We start from the raw sequence: 23,981 nt of genomic DNA, 5'->3' as shown, positions 1-23,981 counted from the left end.
GTAAGTGTCTGAATTCATTCGCATATTACTGTACTTAGATGAGTAATGTCTGATGTAATTTGCATATTACGGTAATAACAAAAAATTTTTTAGGAATTTGCATATTACTGTACTGGGAGGAGTAACAGCTGAATTCATTTGCATATTACTGTACTTGGATGAGTGATGTCTGATGTAATTTGCATATTACGGTGATAACATAAATATTTTTAGGAATTTGCATATTACTGTACTGGGAGGAGTAACAGCTGAATTCATTTGCATATTACTGTACTTGGATGAGTAATGCCTGATGTAATTTGCATATTACTGTACGTGGATGAGTAACATCTGTTAATTTGCATATTACTGTAATTACATAAGAAACATTAATTTGCATATTACTATATTTGTAACATTTGAATATTACTTTTTTCCATTAGTCCAGTTTTCTGTATTCATGACAAACATTTAGTCCTTACTTCTTGTCTCTTTGTTTTTTTCAAGTCACCAACAGATTTATCTGTAAACGTGTACATTTTCATAGATTAATCTTGTTTTCCAAACAATTTTTTTTTTAATTCCTGAATAAACATCTTTTCATTAATAAGTACTTTATCCATATTGTGTTATCATAGATAAGCTGTATCCAGCAACAAGTTTTGGAAAGGAAAAAAAAAAACAAGTTTGGAATTTAATTTAATACTAGTAGATGGAAAGTTGAAGGTCTGTTTTATGTCCCAGAAAAAATATAGGAGCAAATAGACCTAGAATATCAATTTCAATAGAAAATTCAAGGTGTGCAGATTACAATATTTACCGTAATATAAGAGCACATCTGTAATCATTTGTGTAACATCTAAACTCGCCAATGAGCATACAGTATATTATTTCATAAGATGCTTATTACATTCCATAGTGTGTCTGGATGGGTAATGATAAAACTAGCATTCTAACTAGGCATTTATGGAATGTAGAGCGAGTGGAACGCTGCATAAATTCTAGGTTTTTATCAAGCACCAAAGAGTTTGATGTCTTCAAACCTTGATTTAGAGGATGTATTTGCACTTTTTAAACAATATTTAAGAGTGAACACATTTAAAATACATTATTAGTCCCCGTTCGGACGCAGTCCGAAAACGGGGACTTATGTTTTGCCCTGTGTGCGTCCGTGCGTCCGTGCTTCCGTGCGTCCGTGCGTCCGTGATCACCTGTATCTCGAACATGCATGGACCGATTGAGTTCAAACTTCACTCATACATCACACATTATATGGGACATATGCACATGCATTTTTTTCATGATCCGATTAACGATAGCCGAATAGCGGCCATTTTAAGGCCGAAAATGCATCAAAATCGCACATTTTCACCATTCCGGACCCGGATCTCAGTTATGCATGGACGGATTTTGTTCAAATTTGGTACATACATTAAACATAATAGGACCTTGATGCACGTCATTTTTTTTTTGGATCGGGTTCGAAATGGCCGACTGGCGGCCATTTTGTTTTAAAGAATTCAGTTCTGGATCCGTATCTGAGACATGCTTGGATTGATCGAGTTCAAACTTCACACACACAAGGTACATCATGTCACAAATATGTATGTGCATTTGTTTCATGATCTCATTAACGATAGCCAAATGGCGGCCGCTTTAAGGCCGAAAATGCATTGAAATCGCACATTTTCACCATTCCGGACCCGGATCTCAGTTATGCATGGACGGATTTCATTCAAATTTGGTACATACATTAAACATAATAGGACCTTGATGCACGTCATTTTTTTTTCGGATCAAGTTCGAAATAGCCGACTGGCGGCCATTTTGTTTTAAAGAATTCAGTTCTGGATCCGTATCCGAGACATGTCTGGATTGATCAAGTTCAAACTTCACACACACAAGGTACATCATGTCACAAATATGTATGTGTATTTGTTTCATGATCTCATTAACGATAGCCAAATGGCGGCCGCTTTAAGGCCGAAACTGCATTGAAATCGCACATTTTCACCATTCCGGACCCGGATCTCAGTTATGCATGGACGGATTTCATTCAAACTTGGTACATACATTAAACATAATAGGACCTTGATGCACGTCATTTTTTTTTTCGGATCAAGTTCGAAATAGCCGACTGGCGGCCATTTTGTTTTAAAGAATTCAGTTCTGGATCCGTATCCGAGACATGCTTGGATTGATCGAGTTCAAACTTCACACACACAAGGTACATCATGTCACAAATATGTATGTGCATTTGTATCATGATCTCATTAACGATAGCCAAATGGCGGCCGCTTTAAGGCCGAAAATGCATTGAAATCGCACATTTTCACCATTCCGGACCCGTATCTCAGTTATGCATGGATGGATTTTGTTCAAATTTGGTACATACATTAAACATAATAGGACCTTGATGCACGTCTTTTTTTTTTCGGATCAAGTTCGAAATGGCCGACTGGCGGCCATTTTGTTAAAGAATTCAGTTCTGGATCCGTATCCAAGACATGTCTGGATTGATCAAGTTCAAACTTCACACACACATGGTACATCATGTCACAAATAGATATGTGCCTTTGTTTCATGATCTGCTTAACAATAGCGAAATGATAGCCATTTTAAGGCCGAAAATGCATCAAAATCACGTATTTTCACAATTCCAGAACCGGATCTCAGTCATGCATGGATGGATTTTGTTCAGATTTAGCACAATGTGTTGTACATATGCAGGTGCATTTCGGTCATGATCTGCTTTGAATGTATATGTCACTCAAATATGAACGGAACGGGGACGTGTCATTGACAATGACTTGTTTTCAAAACTTTTAACAGTGCTGCATTATGACCAATGCCTTCAAATCAGATTTTTATTAACGTAATATACAAATTGAAATGTATGTGTGTTAGGTTTACACTCCATTTTATGAAGATATGATGCTTTTATGGAAATTTATAAAACTTACCGTACTCATGAAACCCTTGACTTATTTACAGCCATGCATGCAAAAGATATTCTGTATGAATAGTATGCATCAACTGAGGCAAAATTAGTCAATTTTTCAACCATTCTTTCAAATTTATAAAACTTATAAATATTTTATATAAAGAAACAAAATATTTTTGTTTTAAAGTTTGTGCAATTTCCTGTGTTGTGTCTGCAATTTTATTAAATATGGCGACCAGTTAGGGGTGTCTCTAATGTTATCATTCAGAAGATATCTTGCTCTGTGAATTTGCCGTTTGTAACATTTACAAATGTATTTTGGGAGGATTGTTGGATGATAATTCGCTCAATGCGGTGCTGATGATGATTTTTTTCTCTCGAAAAATCCCAGGTGTGGCCGTATGGTATCAAATATTAGAAACATGACTCTTGCTTTTGAATATATTAATTGACAACTTAATCGGCTACAAGTTTTGATAAAAATTCATGTGACTTAATGTTAAAAATAGAACAATCTGATTCAGTACTGTTCTTGGTCATGTATTAAAGTAAACACAAATAATTGGCTGAGAAAAACACGGACACGTCTATCCTCGCCCAACCACCAGCACAAACAACAAACACATAAGCTGCATTTGAAATGAGGCGCTACTGAAGCTATATATAAATCATGGTTATCTATATAAGAGTGAAGATCAGCCTCTGCAGATGGCGTATTAAATGATGCATTTTTAAACTTTCATGATTTGTGTTCCAAAAAGCACATGATCTGGGCACAGGTGGGCGTTGTGCTTTGTCGATGTCGAATCCTAGTTTGTAAACGTGGTTTTGCTTCGTGTAATATGACCGCCTTTAGTGTTTGGTTTTCCTACTAGTTATTAAGAAGAACAGTGAAAACATAAGGATCACAACAGTTACTTCATTGATATATTAGCGTAATAACAGTTTTTGTCTAAATAAATTTGATCATTCTGTCTGTGTGGGGTTTTGTGACTATCTAAAGAAATGAGTAACTATAATTTTTACAAAGATAAGTGGTCATTGTTTTATTGCAGCTTTCAAGATGGCGGACGATGGTGAATCCCTCGAATCGTGGCTGAGTGAGTGTTTCATTTCCATTCTATAAAACATATTCCTCGAAATTTTTAAGTAATACACATTAGATTTATATAATATTCACGTTCATATGATGTTCACATTATTATTCACCCACGGCAGCAAAAAAAAAAAAAAAAGTGTCTGGCCGTGGACGATCGACTCGGGGAACACACAACTACAATATACACCGGCGCGACAGAATTCATGAGCTTCCAGAGTTTTCCGGGTTCGAAATTCAATCGGTTTTTACTTACGATGGGTATATTAACAGAAACTTTACTTGATAAATTAGAATAACAACACGAATCTAAATATGATCTAATTACATATACCGCTGTGAATAGCACTTCGTTCTGAGTGGTCGCGGGTTACAATTATACGGTCGGGCGTTCATACGGTTGGGGAAGGGGGGGGGGGATGGGGTCGTCTGACTATAATATGCTATTGCTAACCCTCGACACAGGGCTATATTATAACTACTGAAATAGACAATGGTGATTGTAGGGTACAGTCCCTTGGGTTGACAGCTTCCTCTTTAAAGAGTCAATACAAACAAAACGTGATTGAAACCAGTCAGTAAAATAGAACAGAAATATATTTTTATGAAGCTTTGCCATATACACTTTGTGTACTGAACTACAAAAAGTGTGGTTGTCAGTGTAATGTGCGTGATAGCAAAGATGACCTCTGACATGGCATACAACATAAATATGAATTACTTTAGGCAGATTGTAAACAAATATATGTATTTGAGATATGCTTTTGCAAATGCATCGCTTTTTTTAAAACTAATACGAATTTGATACTATTTTCATGCTAATTCTGTCAACACAGGCTTACCACACCTCTAAAGAACAGTGTGCGACGCCATTTTGATTAAATTTTCTACAGTTATGCATGCGCAGAACAGCAGTGACACACAGGGACTTGTGGATTTTGCCCGTGTCCGTGAGTTCATGTGTGCGCCCGGACCTATATCCTAGACATGCCTGAACTGATTAAATTTAAACTTCACACATACATCATATATAATATTATACATATGCACCTCAATTTGTTCCACAATCTGATTCATGATGGCCAAATGCCCGTCATTTTGTGCTGAAAATCATCGAAATCAAGCTCTTCTGGCATTCTTGAACCAGATCTTGGATATTTACAGATGGATTTTGTTGAAAAATGGTATATACATTAGTCATTTTGGATCGGATTTTCAGATCGGATTCAAAATGGCTGACTAGCAGCTATTTTGTTTTAGTAAATGCTGTTCTAGTGCCATATCTCTGACATGCTTCAACTGATTACCGGTACGTTCAAATTTTGCATGTCATCGATATACAGATGTATTGGTTTGACAATCTAATTCAAAATGGTCGAATAGCAGCCGTTTTGTTTTAATTAATGCTGTTCCAGAGCAATACCTCTCTATATGGGCAAGTACTTGTTTGACAATAAGATACAATATGACTGAATCTCAGTCATTTTAATGTTAAAAAATCATAATCAAGCATCAGTTTTTGGATCCATATCTCTGACATGCTTATTTTCCAACTAAATTACTATAAACAAAATTATATACACGTATTTTAAATTTGATAACTAACGGGGACTTTGCCATGCATCTTTTGTCACTATTTCATTTTTAGATAAAGCCACAAATCCATTTAACCGAGAAGATGACTGGGAATATATAATGGGATTCTGTGATCAAGTGAATGTAGAATTAGAAGGGTAAGTAAGAAGAATTATGCCACTTTGTGTACTGTTAAAACTAATCTTTTAACCAGAAAACCATTCACTACACATATATTGTGGGTTGCGAAATCAAGTCTGTATCAGGCATTATGAGGTATTGCACATTTTTCAAAAACTTTATTTGTTCTAGAAGCACATCTGTACTGGAAGTACATGCATAAATCATGCACAAATTTATTGAATGCTGTATCATTAAAACATGACTTAGTACTTTAACATAGACATACCTCAGTTTATGCACATGTGTTATTTGTTATCTTAGCAAAGATGGATTTTAATCGAAATTGATACATAGGTACCTTATGGTAATGCACATGATTTTTTTTTTTGGGCCATGTCTGCGTATAATTAAGTAGCTGGCATATTATTTGCATATTAATTGTCTATTTTCAGTCTATGTGAGCAAAATCTCAAAAACTTTTGAGTGGATTTTTATCAAATTTAGTTCATAGGATAACGTGCAAACAGGATTTGTTTTGGGGGCTATGTGCTTGCATATTAAGTAGCTAATTTGCATGTTCGTTTTCTCATTTCAGTCAATGTATGAGAAATCTCAAAAAATTTTAGCGGATTTTGATTAAATTTGGTACCTGGGTACTTTAGGGTAATGTACAACATTGATTAGTTTCAGGATTATGTCTGTATCACCTTCGACTGTTAATTTGATTTTTTTGGTTTTATAGTGAGCTTGTGATGTTCTTTTTTTGGTTTTCTAGTTTTTTTTATTAGTACTAAAGCTAGGTGTTTGAGCATGTACATAGTTTGCCATATGCGCAAAATTATTCAAATTCATGCGACAGACTGATTCTACAAACTATGTGCTATTCAAGGTATGTAAAAGGAAAAAACTAACTCTGCGATGCGATTGTGCGACTCGCCAAATGTTGATTATTTCACTCTGCGAAAGGGTTGCAGTGTCACTCAGCAAAGAGCATGATTCCCATTGGTTGGTTTGTCAAAAAGCGTGAATCCCAATGGTTGGTCGATGTCCATATAACTTCTTTCAGTGTAACGGTTTACCATATGCCTTATAGAACTATGATAAACAAGGTGTAAACACTATCATGCATCGGCGACATGCCGCACTATTCAGTGATCGGCAAACTCATGGAAGTCGTCACGAAAAAATGTCACATGGTTTAAGCGTTTACATGCGACCAGAGTTGAATTTTACTTGCTTTTCATAACAATACAACAAATTTTTTCTTTGTACATTATTATGATCACTAATGAATAATAATCAACAATTGTGAAACACAGCATGACCTGTTGGGCTACCGTGATCATTTGCTACTAAGCAATGCAGTTGTGTTTATTTTTATTTGAAACTTATTTTAGATTATACTTTCGTTACCAATTAAATAAAAAAAAAAATGCATATTACCTTATTATATTAAAAACTGTATTAATTCGCAGTCTCTATTAATTCATCCGCCTATTTTATTTTCGGGGGCTAATTATTATTTGTGTCCTATTAATTCGCCACGTTCTAAAAACAAAACTACATGTATAATTTGTATCCTATCAATATCGCCAAATACCTTTTTTGTTTTCAGTATGCGTTTATCGTTTTCACGTTACCAATTACCTTGAGTTGTTGTGATCACCGGCGATCGTCGAAGCATGGTTATTTAGTAACCATCATTGCAGCTAGCAGAGCTTTGATTGGAAAAATACAAGTTTGGTAGGGAGTCGAATTCGCGGATGAGGTCTTTGATCGGTTTGATGATCCTTTCGAGCAAGACACTTTGTTTCTATGCCTTTGCGTGGGTAGAGGCTAAGGTTGGCATCGTCAGGTAGTGTTCGGAAATATCCTGGTCTCGGCACTAAATTGTGAATAGCGTCACAGAAATACAGACTCAGTTAGGTTTTCCCATGAATATTACAATCACAACCTGTATACTATTTATTCAAAAACGAATGTTGTCTGGAACAGGAACACAGAAGATAACAGAAATTGAACTGCACGTGAGCAGAAAATAAACAAACACTGATTGGTCAATACCAATCACGTGCAGACGTTGATGATTGACCTTAATTAACATAATTTATGCATTTCACTTGGATATTGGCAGTATTACCATAACATTGAATATAACAATAATAACTTCAAAATTAATAACAATATTAATGTTCGCGACAAAACGATGCGTCTTTGGTCTCAAAATTAATGTGTCAGACGTTACATGTAGCACTGACTACTTCCTGCCTCCTTCCAGACATTGTAGATATTATGAGCTCATTTGCGAATTCAATGTTGTAAATAGATGGGCACATTCCAGATTTGTTTTTAAATAGGATGGGTCACACAGTATACTGACAATTTCCTGTCCTCTCCAGTCAGTGAAACTGTTTCGCCTTTGTACATGATATGAGCTCAATTGCAAATTCATTGTTGTTTTTTTAAACAGCATGAGTTGCACCAAGTTTATCGCAGATATGTGTCTGAAAATGTGTGAAGAATTGGGGCTACGAGATGGCATAAATAAGACATATTTCCAATCTGAATTTACTTGCTTTTAGTCTTGTAACAAGCTAATAGTACTTTCAATATGTCTCGCCGTATTGATTCTTTTTTTTCTAAACCTTCTGCTGATGTACCAGCTATTCCGTTGTCTATGTTTTGTACATCACCCACTATCGTTCGGGAAAAAACGCCCCGTTGGCAGACCTAAGAATCCTCGAATCGACACAAGTGATGTTGCAGTATCGCAACCCACCACAACCCATTAAGAGAACATCGGATCAACGCGCCCAGCACCACTTGACTCGTCCATGTCATTATCACCACATTTCGACTCGTCTCCCCGCCTCATCAACCGATCGCCCAATCAACTCCAAAAAGTCGAGGCGTGTATATTTCTTACAATGTAAAGAAACGTAAGGCAATTTTTGAGGAGGCAAAAATCATCGGTATCAATACTGCTTCTAGAAGGTACAAGATTGCATCATCAACCATCAGAGGGTGGAAAAAATATGATTTTGACCACAAACAGTTCACAAAAGATGGATGATGTTATAGCAGTGGGCGTAAAATAACGTATGGGGGAGAACTGAACGAACAAGTGCTTGCCTGGTTAATTCGAGAATGGGACTTGCAGATTGACGAAATTAGTTATCATGCGATGTCCCTGATAACTCCAACGTTTTAAAGCTTCTCGCGGTTGGTGTCAGCACTTCATGAAACAGAACAATCTCACACTTCGTGCAAAAACTGCAATGGCGATTGCCCGCTGACTTTGAAGAAAAACTCAACAAGTTTTTGACATCTGTGCGAATTAAACTCGGTGAATAGGGTCTGATTATATAGGAATTATGGATGAAACCCCCCGTTTATTTTGATTTAGTCCCGAACAGAACAGTGGACACTCGAGGGGCGAAAAAAATGAAAGTTTGAACCATGGGCAATGAAAAGCGTCACCTCACCATCGTACTGACTGAATGTAAAATGGTGAGATGTACTTCCCCCATGATTATATTCAAGGGAAAACGTGAATTGAAATCCCCACCCAGTTTCGTCATTGCTGTCCAAAAAAAGGGATGGATGAATGAAGCACTCATGCTACGCTGGGTAGACGAGATATGGGTACCATACACAGAGAGACGATATTCAATGATAGTGCTTGATTCATTTCATTTCGTGCTCATATTCAGAATCACGCTTGTTAACGGTCCATAAACAGACTATCGTGGACTGTGTTGAAAATGCTTGGAAGAAGTTACTAGTAGTCGAGCGACCATCGATGATCTCAAAGTCGTTCAAGTTGTGCGGCATTACTAATGCAATTAACGGGGCTGAAGACGAAATAGCTGAAACGTTTGCTGACCTGCTCCATGACAACGACGATGAAGCTGATTGGTTTGAAGGCTTCACTGCCGGCGACTTGTCAAGCACAAATTAATCTATTTGTAACTTTTTACAACACAAACAAAACGGCCCTTTTCATCCTCCAAAAAAGGGATACACCGTACCAAAATATGTGTGTGTGTAAAAAGTACCATTTTAATAAAAGAAAGCGGTACAATCAGAAGGCCACAATTTGTAGCCACAAATTGATTGTTTGTTTACATATTCATTCCAAAACAGCGTGCATTTTGCTCCTTCAATGTAGCACAAAATACAGTGCATCTCTGAGATTGGCATCTTGTCTTCCTCGCGACCAATTGAAAAGCTAGAAACTAACATTTCGAGTGGTGCGTGACTTTTGGTTGAGTTCCCTGCTGTCCACTCTGATTCCCTGCGACATTTCTTGTTAGCCACGGCCCCTAAACCACTCCAAAACACGAAAGAACGTCTTGATCACTATTAAATTGGCGAAAACAAGTTCAAATTGAACCGATCAAAATGGATCTTATTAATTCGCTCACCTGAAAAAAAAAATCTATTTGTATCCTATTAATTTGTTCATTACAAAAAATAATTATTTTTATTGCCGCGAATAAATAAGTATTTTTGTCACCAGATGAAAATTGTTATTGATAAAGCACGGATCGGTTGTTAGTTATTCTCCCGGGGTTGTTCTTTTTGTATTACTTTCTAGACTGTCTGAAAACACGTCATTTACATTTAGTATTTAAAATAAAGGATACAGTGATTAAGTGTCAGACATACAGAAATACCTGTTCTGCTGGAGGCTGCATGTGACTGAAATCAACAAGACATTGACTGACTGCTTCATGTGGTGTGACCATTTGTTTCATATTTCGACAGTCCGGGAAATCTAAACACCGCGAAAAGCTCAGACAGCTCAAAATCATGAAATTAAACTCATTCGAAATTAAATTAAAATAATCGACTCAAAATTCAGAGAGGTTTCCAAAATGTTAAGAATTTATTTCAACATGAAACAATGCACACATAATGCGTCCCCAGGTGATTACGCTGTGACAAGTGGTCTTCCAATCAAATCAATCAGTGACACTGCACCCCTGCCACAGAGTGCAATAATTAACATTCAGCGAGTCGCACTATCGTGTTGCAGAGTTAGTTTTCAGACCCCTTACATACATGGTTATTCATCATGACAAATACCATTTATCATATTTATTTCTGAAGACTGCATAGATCTTGTTTGAACTTTTCTGATAATTGCTTTTAGAAAGTAACATTTTCATTCACTTTTTCAGACCCCAGATAGCAACTAAGTTAATTGCTCATAAGATGCAATCCCCGCAAGAAATGGAGGCTCTTCAGTCATTAACCGTTTTGGAATCCTGTGTTAAAAACTGTGGTAGACGTTTTCACCAAGAAATTGGTAAATTTAGATTTCTGAATGAAATGATCAAGTTGGTTTCTCCTAAGGTAAATATGTTGTATTCATATATGTCCAATGTTTGTGGCTTCAACCATTGACTTTATAGATATAATGATTGTGAGTCAACCGGAACTGGATCGCTGCATGCTTTGGTGCACTCTTTTCAACAGCCTTATTTGTCACTTACCATGCACATCATAATACATATACCATACCCATCGGACTTAGCGCTCAGGGTGATCCCAAAATTACACGTTCTGGAGGGGTGGGTGCTCATCCCAGCACACACACCCAAGAACAAGTACTATGTAAATGACAATTTTATTTCACCATGTGCACATGCATGATCATTGGGGAGAATAAATTAGCAAAATTAGTCACTTCGTCATTAATTTTCTTATAATTTATATAAAATTCTATTATTGGTATCTGGAAAACAACGATAAAAGACCAGGTTTTATCACTATACAGTCAAATTTGGGGCATGGGTTTTTTGTAGCCGAACGTACCCCAAAAAGAGGAATGTCCAAAAAATGGGGCTGGGCATTCAGTCAAGCGTGGGCGCCAAGTAGAAAAAAAACTGCAAGAGGGAGCACTGCAAATCAGCAGCGCCACCAGGTGGGGGAGATAGGGTTCTCCCTATCAGGGTGTGGAGTTTTTGATAATTCTAAGTTAAAATGGAGCATTCTATGACTTTCGTGGGGCCAAAATTACTATCAGACAGGTCACAGTTGAAGACTGTGGCCACATGTGATCTCTGGTCAGTCAGAATTTTATGGTTGCCAGAGGATCTGCTCCCCAGAGTAAAGGGGCGCATGTCCATGGCATGAGGGTGCTGCGCCCCTGTTCCCTTGTATAATAAAATCCCTGGTATGTTCATATTTTATATTACAATGATCTTAATACAAGTATGATATGACTTTTTTTTCACATACATGATGTAATCTGTTGCATCATATGTTTAAATGTTGGCATTTTTGTGTGTTGAATATTTAAATTATGTTCTCAATAAATATCCGTTTGAGTCCCATTATTGTATTGCCTTCTTTACAATTTTTATTCATGATTACAGTATCTGGGTGAAAAAACATCGGAGAAAGTGAAAACAAAAGTGATTGAGTTGTTATATTGTTGGAGTACAGGGTTACCACATGAAGCAAAAATTGGGGATGCTTATAAAATGTTAAAGAAACAAGGTACGAAAATATTTATTCTTTTTTCGCATGATTTTAATTTACCTTCTTTTGTTGATTGCTGAATGTGCTTAATTATGAAAGGGTGTGGAAAATACTGACTTTAAAACAAGTTAAATTAGCCGACAGTTATACAATTACCGTATTGTATTTTCTTTATATGGGCTGAGTAGCATACCAGGTTGAATACATCATTGTGACGTTATTCATTGAGAGGGTACCTACATTCCCAGTATTGTGTCCTCATTAAAAACTCTGAAATGCTTTGATTGCTTTTGAGTTGATAAATATTTTGAATTGCTACTGTAAATTCAATTGTAAACTTAATAATTTTTCACCGAGTTTTTTTATTAGCTATTTTTTGCTGATAAGTGTAAATAATATTCATATAAATTACAAATGCAATAGAACTAATTGTTTCACTGGAAAATCAGTGATTTTTTAAATATGATGAAATATCAAAATAGTGAAATTAAAAAACCAGAAATAATTTATGCTTTTAACAGTACGTTTGACTGAGAAAAACATTGCATTGTTTCTTTTAATTTAAATTACAGGAATAGTTACTACAGATCCAACTTATGTAGATAAGACATATGAACCACCGCCACCTCCTAGACCAAAAGATACATTATTTGAGGATGAGGACAAAGCCAAGGTGAGATGTCAGCTGCCTTTTCGCCTCCATATTTGTCTTCTTCCGTAGACGAGTATTATAATTAGTTGATTCATGTCCAGGCAAAATACACTTTTTTTATACTTGGCATTGGAAATTAGAATGTCAAGGCCATTTTCTCTGTTTGTATCGAAAGTGGCAGATGTTCTGTCTCTAAATGTTATTGACATTTTGATTTATATTGCATTCTCAGGAGGACATCCAGGTGCAGTACAAATCAGTTCAGTCATTTTGTTGGTGAAGATAAAATCCCGTAATTCTCATCAACATGGTTGTAAATTTAACAAAAAAATGGTGTTTTATTTGTCATCTTTATGCATTGTGTACCATTACAAATCCTGGTTGTCTCTTAATTGTGTTTTGTACCGAAACGAATACCACAGTTGCATGGATCTATCATAAAATATTATTATACATCTGTCCCCATAACGCCATAAGTTACAGCGTGCCGTTATTTTGCGGTATATTACGAGGTATTTTCATCCTACCATATATATAAGGAAATGCAAATTCCAAATATGGAATGATTGCGCGTGTAAGCATCCTCTAAAAATAAAAACAAACATGGCTGCCATCAGGGTTTGAACGGACTCCACACAAAGAAGTTCGCTGATTCTGTTCTAAACCTTTTGGATTTCGGCAAGATGTATAATAATAAGGTTATTGCAAGAATACTTCAAAGTATGCACTCAGAAAGATGCGCCGCACATCAACCTCACCTAATCAGCCGCACATCGTCGATCGATACTCGAGCTATTCTGTGCATACTTTGAGGTATCCTCGTTATAACCTCACATTACAACTTAGTGTGCAAATCCACGATACCTAAAATAGTGTGGGCAGTTTATTTCATTCTGGGTTTATAGGTGGGGTGTGCAGGTGATGAGTCACTATTTATTACAGTTGAATCTCAATTGTCTGAATACTAGTGATCTGAAATTCCCATCAATAATTGATTTATATACCTACAAAGAATTTTTGGTTTCTGTGTTTTTAAGAACATACTCTACCCTTACCATTTAGAAAGTTGAGGTACTACTGTATACTTACTAGAATGAACCTAAAATGAATCTGCATGCTTAGATTGATGTTTTTTTTTTTACTTCGCATATACTGTTCTAAAATGGAGACTTATTGACCTCCGTGTGTGTTTGTCAATCCCCCTGTGCATGCATACAAGTAGCTCTATCTCAGACATACCTGGGCCGATCACATTAAAACTTCACACATGTATATATGCACGTCAATTCATTTCACGATCTGATTCAAGATGGCCAACCTTTTGTATCGCTGCTGTCATTGTAGATGACAGAGCAGAGGTGTTCATATAGATTATCGTTCATCGTAAATAATTGCATTTTAATCTTCTTTCTGAAAATCACCAACTCAATTGCTTTTAAATTGATACTCTGTATATTGGTACTAAAGGCGGACTTCTGTCAGATTTGTTCATTTTGTGACGATATTTTCAATTCTTTATGTTGGGTAAAATATGGTACTTGGTATATAGAGTCCATGTAATTACTATGGCAACAACCAAATAAACTATCATGGTTGTGATATATCAAGAACATTGTGGGAACACTAATAACCGACGAGTTAATCTCATAGTACAGAACTATGAGACCATTATCTTCATTGTTGAATGTGCCTCGATTGTACGCAAACTCTTGATGCAAAGCATTTTCCACCATGATGTTTTCTTGTATGATTTGACGTGCTACCATGTCACTTGAGCTAATGAGTCAAGTCTGTTATTAACCAATCAGAATTCTTCGGAAATTCTGAATTCCAACTATTATTAACGCAATGCAGATTGAACTATTATTAACGCAATGCAGAAGTGCTATGCCGGTCGAGTACAGTAAATCTCTCTTTATTTCTTGACGTGCCCTGACCATTTATGTGTTTGGTCATATCGACCAGATTCAAGATGCCAGAATGACAGCCATTTTAATGTTAAATAGCATCAAAGTCAAGCATTTCTGCCATTCTCAACCCAGAACTTGGTTATACATGGGTAACTATTGTCCATCTTGGTACATACATTGAACATTTTATAAAACATATACATAACAATGTTGTTCTAGTGCCATAGTTCTATCATGTCAAATATCAACTGATGTTTCAAATTAGTTTGTACACGTTTTTTTTGCACATTTTGTCATTTTCGATATTCCTCTCTCACATAATGACGAATTCATCAGAGATCATCATCGGGTTATCAATTAAGTACCGCTAGGTATGTGTGCATTGGTTGATCAAGCATCACTGTTATCATAAAGTATTCTGTATTTGTTTTTCAGTTATTAGATAGGTTACTGAAGAGCAAAAACCAAGAAGATTTGCAAGCGGCGAACAGATTAATTAAAAATATGGTGAAAGAAGATGCCAATAGGATGGAGAAAGTGTCCCGTAGACTTACAGAGTTGGAAATGTGTAATAATAATGTGAAACTATTAAATGAAATGTTAGCCCACTACACAAAGGATGTTACAAGTTCTCAAGAAATCGATTTAATGAAGGTAACAATTTCTTTTAGTGTTATTCTTTTTAAAGATAAAATTATTTTGGATGTCATGCATTTTCATAACCAATTTATTTAGTACATAAATAAACATGTTTTGTTTTCTAAGATATATTTAGTGACGACGAGAAATGCTGTGATCTATATCAAGCAAGACATCATATCGCCCTCTAAGCCAACATCTCCAGCTCTAGGCCCCTTCTTTGAAATCAATATGACAATGTGGGAGATTTATTATTGTTATAAATTGCAACCATCAACTAAAGAATAAGTTACAGAACCTATTGTTGTGTGTCGAAGATGCTTGTTATTCAGTTGCATAGTCAATGTTCTTAACTAAACGATATGCAAAAACAGATATGACACATGTTTCCAGATGAAAATGACCCGACTTTCGTAATGTGAAAGAATCATCGTTGGTTGATTCCTCAAACGATTTATGAAAACGCTGGGAAACATGGATATTGTTCATTTACACACAATTTTGGTACCACATTATTGGGTAAATAATAACAGAGTTGCATTTGGTACCTGTTAACCAGTATCATCAGCGCATGGTATTATAATATTTAATACAACTCTGGCAATAAATTTGGGTGAAACGTGATTTAGGAAAATAAGCCTAAGCTCATTCATTGTTAGCTGTAGGAATTTAAGTTACAAACAAATTTTGTGTAGGGATGGGCCACTTCCTGATAATTATTATTACCCGTACTTTGGATCCCTGATATTAAACTTGTACTTATTCTGAACAGGAGCTGTATGAAGCATGTGAAAAAATGAGACCCAAATTATTTACATTGGCGAGTGATGCAGATGATAAAGATGATGGCCTAAGTAAGTAGTACACCCATTACATGTATGTCTTTCGTCATAGAAGCTACAATAACACATTGTCCTTCCCACAAATGTTTAAGACCAATGATAACTGCATTGGATTTTTAGAAAAAAAAACAAATAATACATCTTCTTCATATGCAATGCTTATGTGAAGTATACTGAGTTTAGCATTACATGCCAAAATTTAACTCACTGTGAACCAAATCTTCATGAACTCAAGTAAAAAAAAAATCAAAAATTTGGGAACCCCTATGACAATAGGGATGTTGAAGCCGACTGTTTTGAACCACGTGGTTCTGAACCTCTTCAAACGAAAGCTGAAACAAATGACGAAAGTCCCCAACCAGAAAAATGTCTTGATGGAACTAACTGTAAATCCCAGCAGGGGAGTGACATTCATCATGAAACTATGTATTGAAGCGTCATAATAACAAGAACGTGAATGATAATGTGCAAGAATTTAACCTACTTTTATTCAACAAGATGAAATTACGCAAGAAAGTGACAATCGTAAAACATAATGAATTGTCGGCAAATTCCGAATTGTTTGATGATGATGGTACACACTTAAACATCAGAGGCACCGCTCAGCTGGTCTATGACATCAAAAATAAAATCAGACAAAGATTGACACCAAATGAAAACAGAAGTGCAGGCAAGTATCAGTTCAGAGAGCAGTACAGAAACGGCCGCAGTGTAAACCAAAATAATCATCGTCGAACAGGAGGATATTCGTCCAAAACTGTTTACCAAACAGAGTGCCCTCAACAGCTCAGGAAGACGCTTACTTCGAACGCCGAGAAATCGCATAACGATGAGAACGCTATGTTTTCTAAATTCATGAAATTCATAAACCTTATGAACTCATTTTAAATAACTGTTATCATGGAGCCCATGGCTGGGGCAGAAGTACGACGGTCGTACATTCTTTTGGATAAATAAGGTATTTTCTTTTTTGTTGTTGTTGCTTTGCTCTCTTCTCCCAAGTTTAATACCAAACAAATACCAATTGTTTTAAATTTGATTGTTGTTGTTTTTTCTCCCTCTCCTTTACTTGGAGGTGCCAAACAAACTTGTTTCGTTGATTTTATTTCTCTAATCTGATTATTTTTAACCAAACGAATACTTATTGTTTCAAATTTAATTAACTGTTTTACTAGTACATTATATTTTCCAGCCCCGTTACCCCCTTGCTAACTTTTATTTCCTTCAGTATACTAAGTGTGTAGTATTTTTGTGTAGTTCTTTTTTTTTTTTTATATATATATATTTTTTTATTATTGTATATTTTCGCTTGCTGAAAAATGTCCAACTTCAAAATAGGTAGTTGGAATATCAATGGGTTGAATAGCAGTAAGCTGTCAAATGCTGATTTTATTAATTACACCTCTTCCCTAGACTTGGCTTGTTTCCAAGAAACGTGGCTTAGCAGTAACAGTAGTGTTAGATTAGAAAACAGCCTAGATTCATATGAGGTGATACGTCAAGACAGAAATCTTGGTCGCTCAAAAAAACAAAGAGGGGGTGTCGCTGTTCTATTTAAAAGTAAATACAAACAGTACATTACTCATATTTCTGGCAATACAGCACATTTTATTTGGTGTAAGATTGACAAAACAATCTGTGCTACTAATAATGATTTATACATTGGTTGTATTTACATCCCACCTGAGAACTCATTCCTTTATAAGAACAAGAATGTTGATCTGTTTAGTTATCTGGAAAAAGATATTTTACAATTTTCATCCAAAGGTGATGTTCTTCTCGTAGGGGATTTCAATGCTAGAATTGGTAGCCTTGATGATAGAATTGATGATAGCAGAAATATGCATCTACCCTTACCATCCTACTATATTAATGACAATTTTGGCAACAGAAATACTATGGATGTTAATTCATCATGCTGTATTAAAAAATTTGGTAAAAAATTAATTCAGTTGTGTATTGATTGCAACCTCATCATTCTGAATGGTAGAACTATTGGTGACTCTACAGGAAAATACACATGTCACACTCCCCGGGGTAGCAGTACAATCGATTACGGGATAACTTCAAAGAATTTATGCGACTCATTACAATATTTTAAAGTAGCCGATTTGTCTCATTTATCAGACCACTGTGCTTTAACTTTATCTATGAAGATTAATATTAACATGTGTCTAAATGAAAATAATAAAAGCAATGATAAATTAGATCCTTTACCATCAAAATATATGTGGAATGACCAGGCTAAGGACAATTATCAAACAAACCTTGAAAAGTTAAATAATAATGAAATTAAGAATTTTATGAGCAAACCTTATAGCATTTATGAGTCAGAAACTGCAGTCACAGATTTTGAAAATTTAATTACAAATATTGCAGACAAATGTCTAAAGAAAATTACTCCTAAACTTAAAAAAAATAAACGCATAAGTAAACAAAAAAACTGGTTTGACCAGGATTGTTGGTCCCTTCGTAAGGAGTTAAGGAGCCTATCACGTTTATTACAAAAGTATCCTCAAGATCCATATATCCGAGGGAAATTCTTTCAAACCCGTAAACAGTATAAAAAACTAATCAAACATAAAAGTAATCAGAAAATGATTGCACAACTCAAAGAATTGGAAAATTCTAAATCAGACACATCTAAATTTTGGAAGATTCTTCGTGATATGAATGGCGAGAACCCCAGTAATAATAATGGGAATGTTCAACCTGGTGATTGGTTGGTTTACTTAATACTGATAGCAGTACATCAAACTCTGAGATTGCGAATGAACTGGAGAATAGTGAAAAGAGTGCAAGTAGCAACCCCTATTTAGACAGACCAATCTTAAAAAATGAAATAACTAAAGCCATTAGACTTCTTAAAAGTAACAAGGCTTCGGCAGAAGATAGAATTTGCAATGAATTGTTAAAATACGGTGAACATCACTTATTAGATGCAATACATAAACTCTTTAATATTGTTTATAGTTCAAATAACTATCCACATTCTTGGAGCACTGGCCTGTTGGTACCAATCCACAAATCTGGGTCGAAAAATAACCCGGCCAACTACAGGGGAATTGCCATCTCTAGCTGTCTTGGCAAGCTATTCAATAGTATTCTAAATATTAGGCTGACATCATTTTTAGACTCTAATAACATTCTTTCCGGTCGACAGTTCGGATTCAGGCATGATTGTCGAACTACAGACAATCTTTTCATACTAAAAACCCTGGTAAATAAATATCTCTACAGTGGTAAGTCAGAGTGCGCCAATAAACAAAATAACACAAATATTAAAAAATCAAAAAAATTATATGCCTGCTTTATTGACCTTAGAAAGGCCTTTGACAGTGTCTGGCATGATGGTCTATTCAAAAAATTAATCAAATATGGTATAACTGGAAAAATGTATAAAACTATCAAAAACATGTACAGTAAAGTAAAATATAAAGTTAAATGTAAAGAAGGCTTAACAAAACAATTTCAGTCCAATATTGGTGTTAAACAGGGATGTAATCTTAGTCCAACTCTCTTCAATCTTTTTTTAAATAACCTGCCCACTATTTTCAATCCTAATACCTGTGATCCTCCTTATTTAGAAAACTCGCATGTCAGCTGTCTACTCTATGCCGATGATATTGTGATACTTTCTAAAACTAAACAGGGATTACAGACATGTCTTGATAGTTTGGCATTGTATGCTAAAACGTGGAAGCTCTCTGTCAACACTGACAAAACCAAAATTTTAATTTTCAATAAATCAAACAGACGTTTGAATAATGATACATTTTTTCTTGGAGGTATCGAACTTGATACAGTTAAATCTTATAACTATCTGGGACTAGTCATTAGTGCCAATGGTAAATTTAAGGATGGCCTAAAAAACCTTAAACGTAAGGCTCAAAAAGCTCTGTTTTCAATGAAAGCAAAGCTTGGCTCAATACAAAACATAAGTATAAAAGTTTCAATTTCCCTTTTTGACAAACTCATCAGACCTATCCTCATTTATGGTTGTGATGTTTGGGGTGATGAGTTCTCCACTAAATCACCTATTGAAGACGTTCAATTAAGTTATTGTCGGTATCTACTGGGGGTGTCACAACACACCAATTATGGCCATGTATAGCGAGTTAGGCAGATACCCCCTAGACGTATTTATAAAAAAACAAATAATTAAATATTACAGTCGGGCCATGAATTCTAATAATGCGTTACTCAAGGAAGCTTTTGTGGTTAACCAAAGCATTAAAAGTAAATGGTATCTAGAAGTGACATCATTATTAAACAATATCCAACTATATCATTCAGTTAACAACTGTGATAAATTAACCTCGGCACAAATGAAACAAATTGATTTGGGCATCAAGGATTTATTTCTAACAAGATGGAAAGGTGAGGTACATAATGATAACCGCACCAAAGCAAATGAGAAAAACAAACTAAGAACATATCGGCTAATCAAATCAGATTTAAAACTTGAGCCATATTTAGTCAAGCTAAAAAACTTTGAACTGCGTAGTGTGCTTACCAAATTTCGTCTTAGTGACCATAGTCTCAAAATTGAAATGGATCGTCATAAAAAAATCTCACTAAACAACAGGGTTTGTGACATGTGTAACAAAGGTCTAATTGAGGATGAAATGCATTTTCTGCTGGAATGCAACAAATATAATGAGTTGCGTGCCAAACTGTTCAATAAAGCTAAGGATATGATCCCAGCATTTGAAAATAAACCTGCAGAGAAAAAATTCATGGAATTGTTACAGAATGAAAACATTATTATACCAGTAGCACAGTTCATAAGTAAAAGCTTTGAAGTCAGGAAGCAGGGTCTTACTTGACATCTTAATGCCTGCTGTCAATTTTGGAATTTTATATTAGATTGTATTTTAGAGATTTTGTATTATTTAGTAATTTAGTGATTGTATTTGTTATTTGTTATTTAGTATATTGTGTTTTTGTTTTGTTTTTTTATATATATATTTCTCCTTGTACTTTGTGACCATTTTCTTTCCCTCCGGAGATTGTGTAAGAGTCAATAAGTAAATAAATAAATAAAAATTAAAGGATTGCAGTCATCGTGCCGCGTCCTGTTCGATATGGGACTCATAGCGGCATATACAATGTGTGTAAAATACATTGTTGATTTACATGAAATTCAAACACGCGCTGCGCGACGATCACCACGCTTTAAGACAGGAAATTTATATTGACATAAGTCATAATATCTTCATTTCAACTGTTATATCATTTGACAATATTAGTATATTTTACCTGTTCTATACCAACCATGTAGTACCTGTGACCTGATATGTCTCCTTAACTGAATCATATTTGTTTTTATTTCTCCCACGTAGATGATATACTACAAGCTAACGACTCACTGGTCAAAGTGATGGAATCATTTAAGCTAATTGTAGAAGGAGTTGAAACCAATCTGGCATCACCTATTGGAAGTATGTAACTACTATTAGTATTTGCTTTTTTTTACTGGTTGCAATTCACTAGAGCGTGTTGTGCCACTGGAGGGCACTGTTTATAATGTATACTGTAAATACATTAATTCTTTGTTTGGTTTTAATTTTGCTGTTTTTGCCAAGTGAAAATCTGCTAAATTGAATCTACGTGAACATGTAAAATAACAATACAACTCGTTGTTTTCCTGACAAATCTGTGAAATTAAAACAGTGAATATGCTCAAAACATTAAAATGATGAAATTAAATGTCAGTATTAGTATTTGTAAGTATGATGAAATTAAATGTCAGTATTAGTATTTGTAAGTATGATGAAATTAAATGTCAGTATTAGTATTTGTAAGTATGATGAAATTAAATGTCAGTATTAGTATTTGTAAGTATGATGAAGGCCTATAAAACTTCTTCTTTTGAGTAAGCACATTTGTTTAGGTTATTGATGTCTTTTGAAGATGTAAATTTCAGATTACGTTCAGTTTTTGTGGTATTTTATATTTGATATACATTTCTCTATTTTGTAAAAAGAAATAATTAAACAAATAGATCATGATCACAAGAAAATTTAAAAGATTCTGAGTTGTACTCAACCTTTCCCAAAGTGAAAGTAACTGAACCACCAAACATCAAAAGGAGCAAGTCATACAAGTTCCATGCACAGAATGATGGAAAAGCTGTTAAACTATTTCTTTTACAAGTGTGTGGAGTAATACAAATTTAGAATACCAGTGCTTTTATTGTTTATATAGTAGATATTTGTCATTTGATCTTATTCCTGGGGTGCAAAAGATCATAAAACATATGGGTCTACCAACAGTTTTTTATTGTACATGCATATACACTTGGTATCTCAATACGTGATCACTAAGATAGGATCACCACTTACAAAGTGACTTTGGTGGGTGAAATTAAAAACAAATTTTAGTGAATTTTCACCTTAAACCTGTAATATATCAAAGAAAACAACACAAAAAAATGCAGCATGCAAATCCAATTTAAAAATAAGGTTTGCATTCCCCCCCCCCCCCAAACAATTACAATTATTATAACAGTTTATTAGAGCTTGCCAATAAAAAATGTGCATTCATGTCACTGAATAGAATGGCACAAAAACTTGGAAACTCAATTTTTCTATTAAAGTATTTATTTTCTGCTCAGATATATTAAAATTTTTGTTCAAAGTAGCAAATGATTCACATGCACTTTAATAAACAGAAATGGTGAGAGAATTTACACCTGTCAAAGCAACAAGTGCTAGCTTTATTAGCAGTGCTTTGCTACAAAAATATTTTTTATAGAGATCTAAATATGATAGGATTGAAGATTCCAAATAAAATAAAAGTTAGATACCCTCTAATTAGCTCAATTAACAGGAATGAAATAAAATTTTACATAGCATCTGTGGAGAAATGTACACAACCTGTTTATTTCTTCATTCGAATCTAGCTTTTTAAATAAATAATACTAACTATCTGTTACAGGAAATATATCAACATTAATAGACATGGACGCCGCTTTAATGACAGAAACAGGTATGCCATTAGCACCATCCGGAGAAACCACATCATCAGATGCCACTGCTAACGGCCAGCAATCACATCTACCCGCATCATCCAGTGCTTTGCTTTTAGAAGATGAACTTTCAGCTTTAGGTATCACAACATGCTTTCTTATCATCATTAATTGGTGGGGGTTCCCTAGTGGTCAAATAAAACCTTAACCTTAAAAGTAACAGACTTGCTAACAATTACCCAATCAAGTAATCGGTACTTTTTTAATAATTCTTTTACGCATTAGTTGTCTACATTAATGGTCTTCACCTAATCTATGGCTTCATTTCATTTCTCCTTGTCTTCTAATATCTTATACATATGTAGTACCTGCTTTTATTATTCCACATAACATTTGCTTTCCTCATATACAAAAATGATAACTACTGGATTTTGTCTGTAATGATTGTATTACCATAGACTCGAGAAAAGAGGGATAGAAAACGTGGGCAAAGTAAATCAGTGTGTTTGTTATCTGTCTTTAGTCCCATTTCAAGGACAATTAATTTATTTTCTGTTCGTTTGTCTTTCTGTCCGTTCATGCATCTGAGGCCATTTCGCAGACATGTTTTCACCGATCACATTCAAATTTAACACATACGTGTACCATGTAAGATGACTTACATACCATTTGATCAAGTATGGCTGACTGGTGGTCATTTTGGCATTCAAAATTGCTAAAATGTTGATACTCAAACAAGTCTGGGACCATGATCAT

At 35.0% G+C, this 23,981-nt stretch overlaps 1 protein-coding gene across 2 annotated transcripts in view; it reads left to right on the top strand.

Moving 5' to 3' along the window:
• The first annotated feature begins 3,965 nt into the window (after positions 1–3,965).
• The window catches only part of LOC100372249 (ADP-ribosylation factor-binding protein GGA1-like), a 35,614-nt gene continuing 15,598 nt past the window's right edge, over positions 3,966–23,981 (top strand). Inside the window, exons 1-9 of one of the 2 annotated variants that reach the window (XM_085502322.1) lie at positions 3,966–4,023; positions 5,668–5,752; positions 10,904–11,078; positions 12,104–12,227; positions 12,782–12,882; positions 15,207–15,425; positions 16,183–16,264; positions 21,598–21,696; positions 23,195–23,245. In XM_085502322.1, the coding sequence (XP_085358448.1) occupies positions 3,987–4,023; positions 5,668–5,752; positions 10,904–11,078; positions 12,104–12,227; positions 12,782–12,882; positions 15,207–15,425; positions 16,183–16,264; positions 21,598–21,696; positions 23,195–23,245 (973 nt within the window). In that variant the 5' untranslated portion in view covers positions 3,966–3,986. Of the gene's footprint in view, positions 4,024–5,667; positions 5,753–10,903; positions 11,079–12,103; positions 12,228–12,781; positions 12,883–15,206; positions 15,426–16,182; positions 16,265–21,597; positions 21,697–23,194; positions 23,366–23,981 lie in introns of both variants that reach the window. The other variant, XM_006824366.3, reaches the window with a different exon arrangement.

The sequence above is a fragment of the Saccoglossus kowalevskii genome, chromosome 8 (genome assembly GCF_978046115.1).
Source record: "Saccoglossus kowalevskii chromosome 8, keSacKowa6.1, whole genome shotgun sequence".
NCBI lineage: Eukaryota > Metazoa > Hemichordata > Enteropneusta > Harrimaniidae > Saccoglossus > Saccoglossus kowalevskii.
The sequence above is the reverse complement of the archived record's forward strand: the minus strand, read 5'-3'. Positions and strand labels throughout refer to the sequence as shown.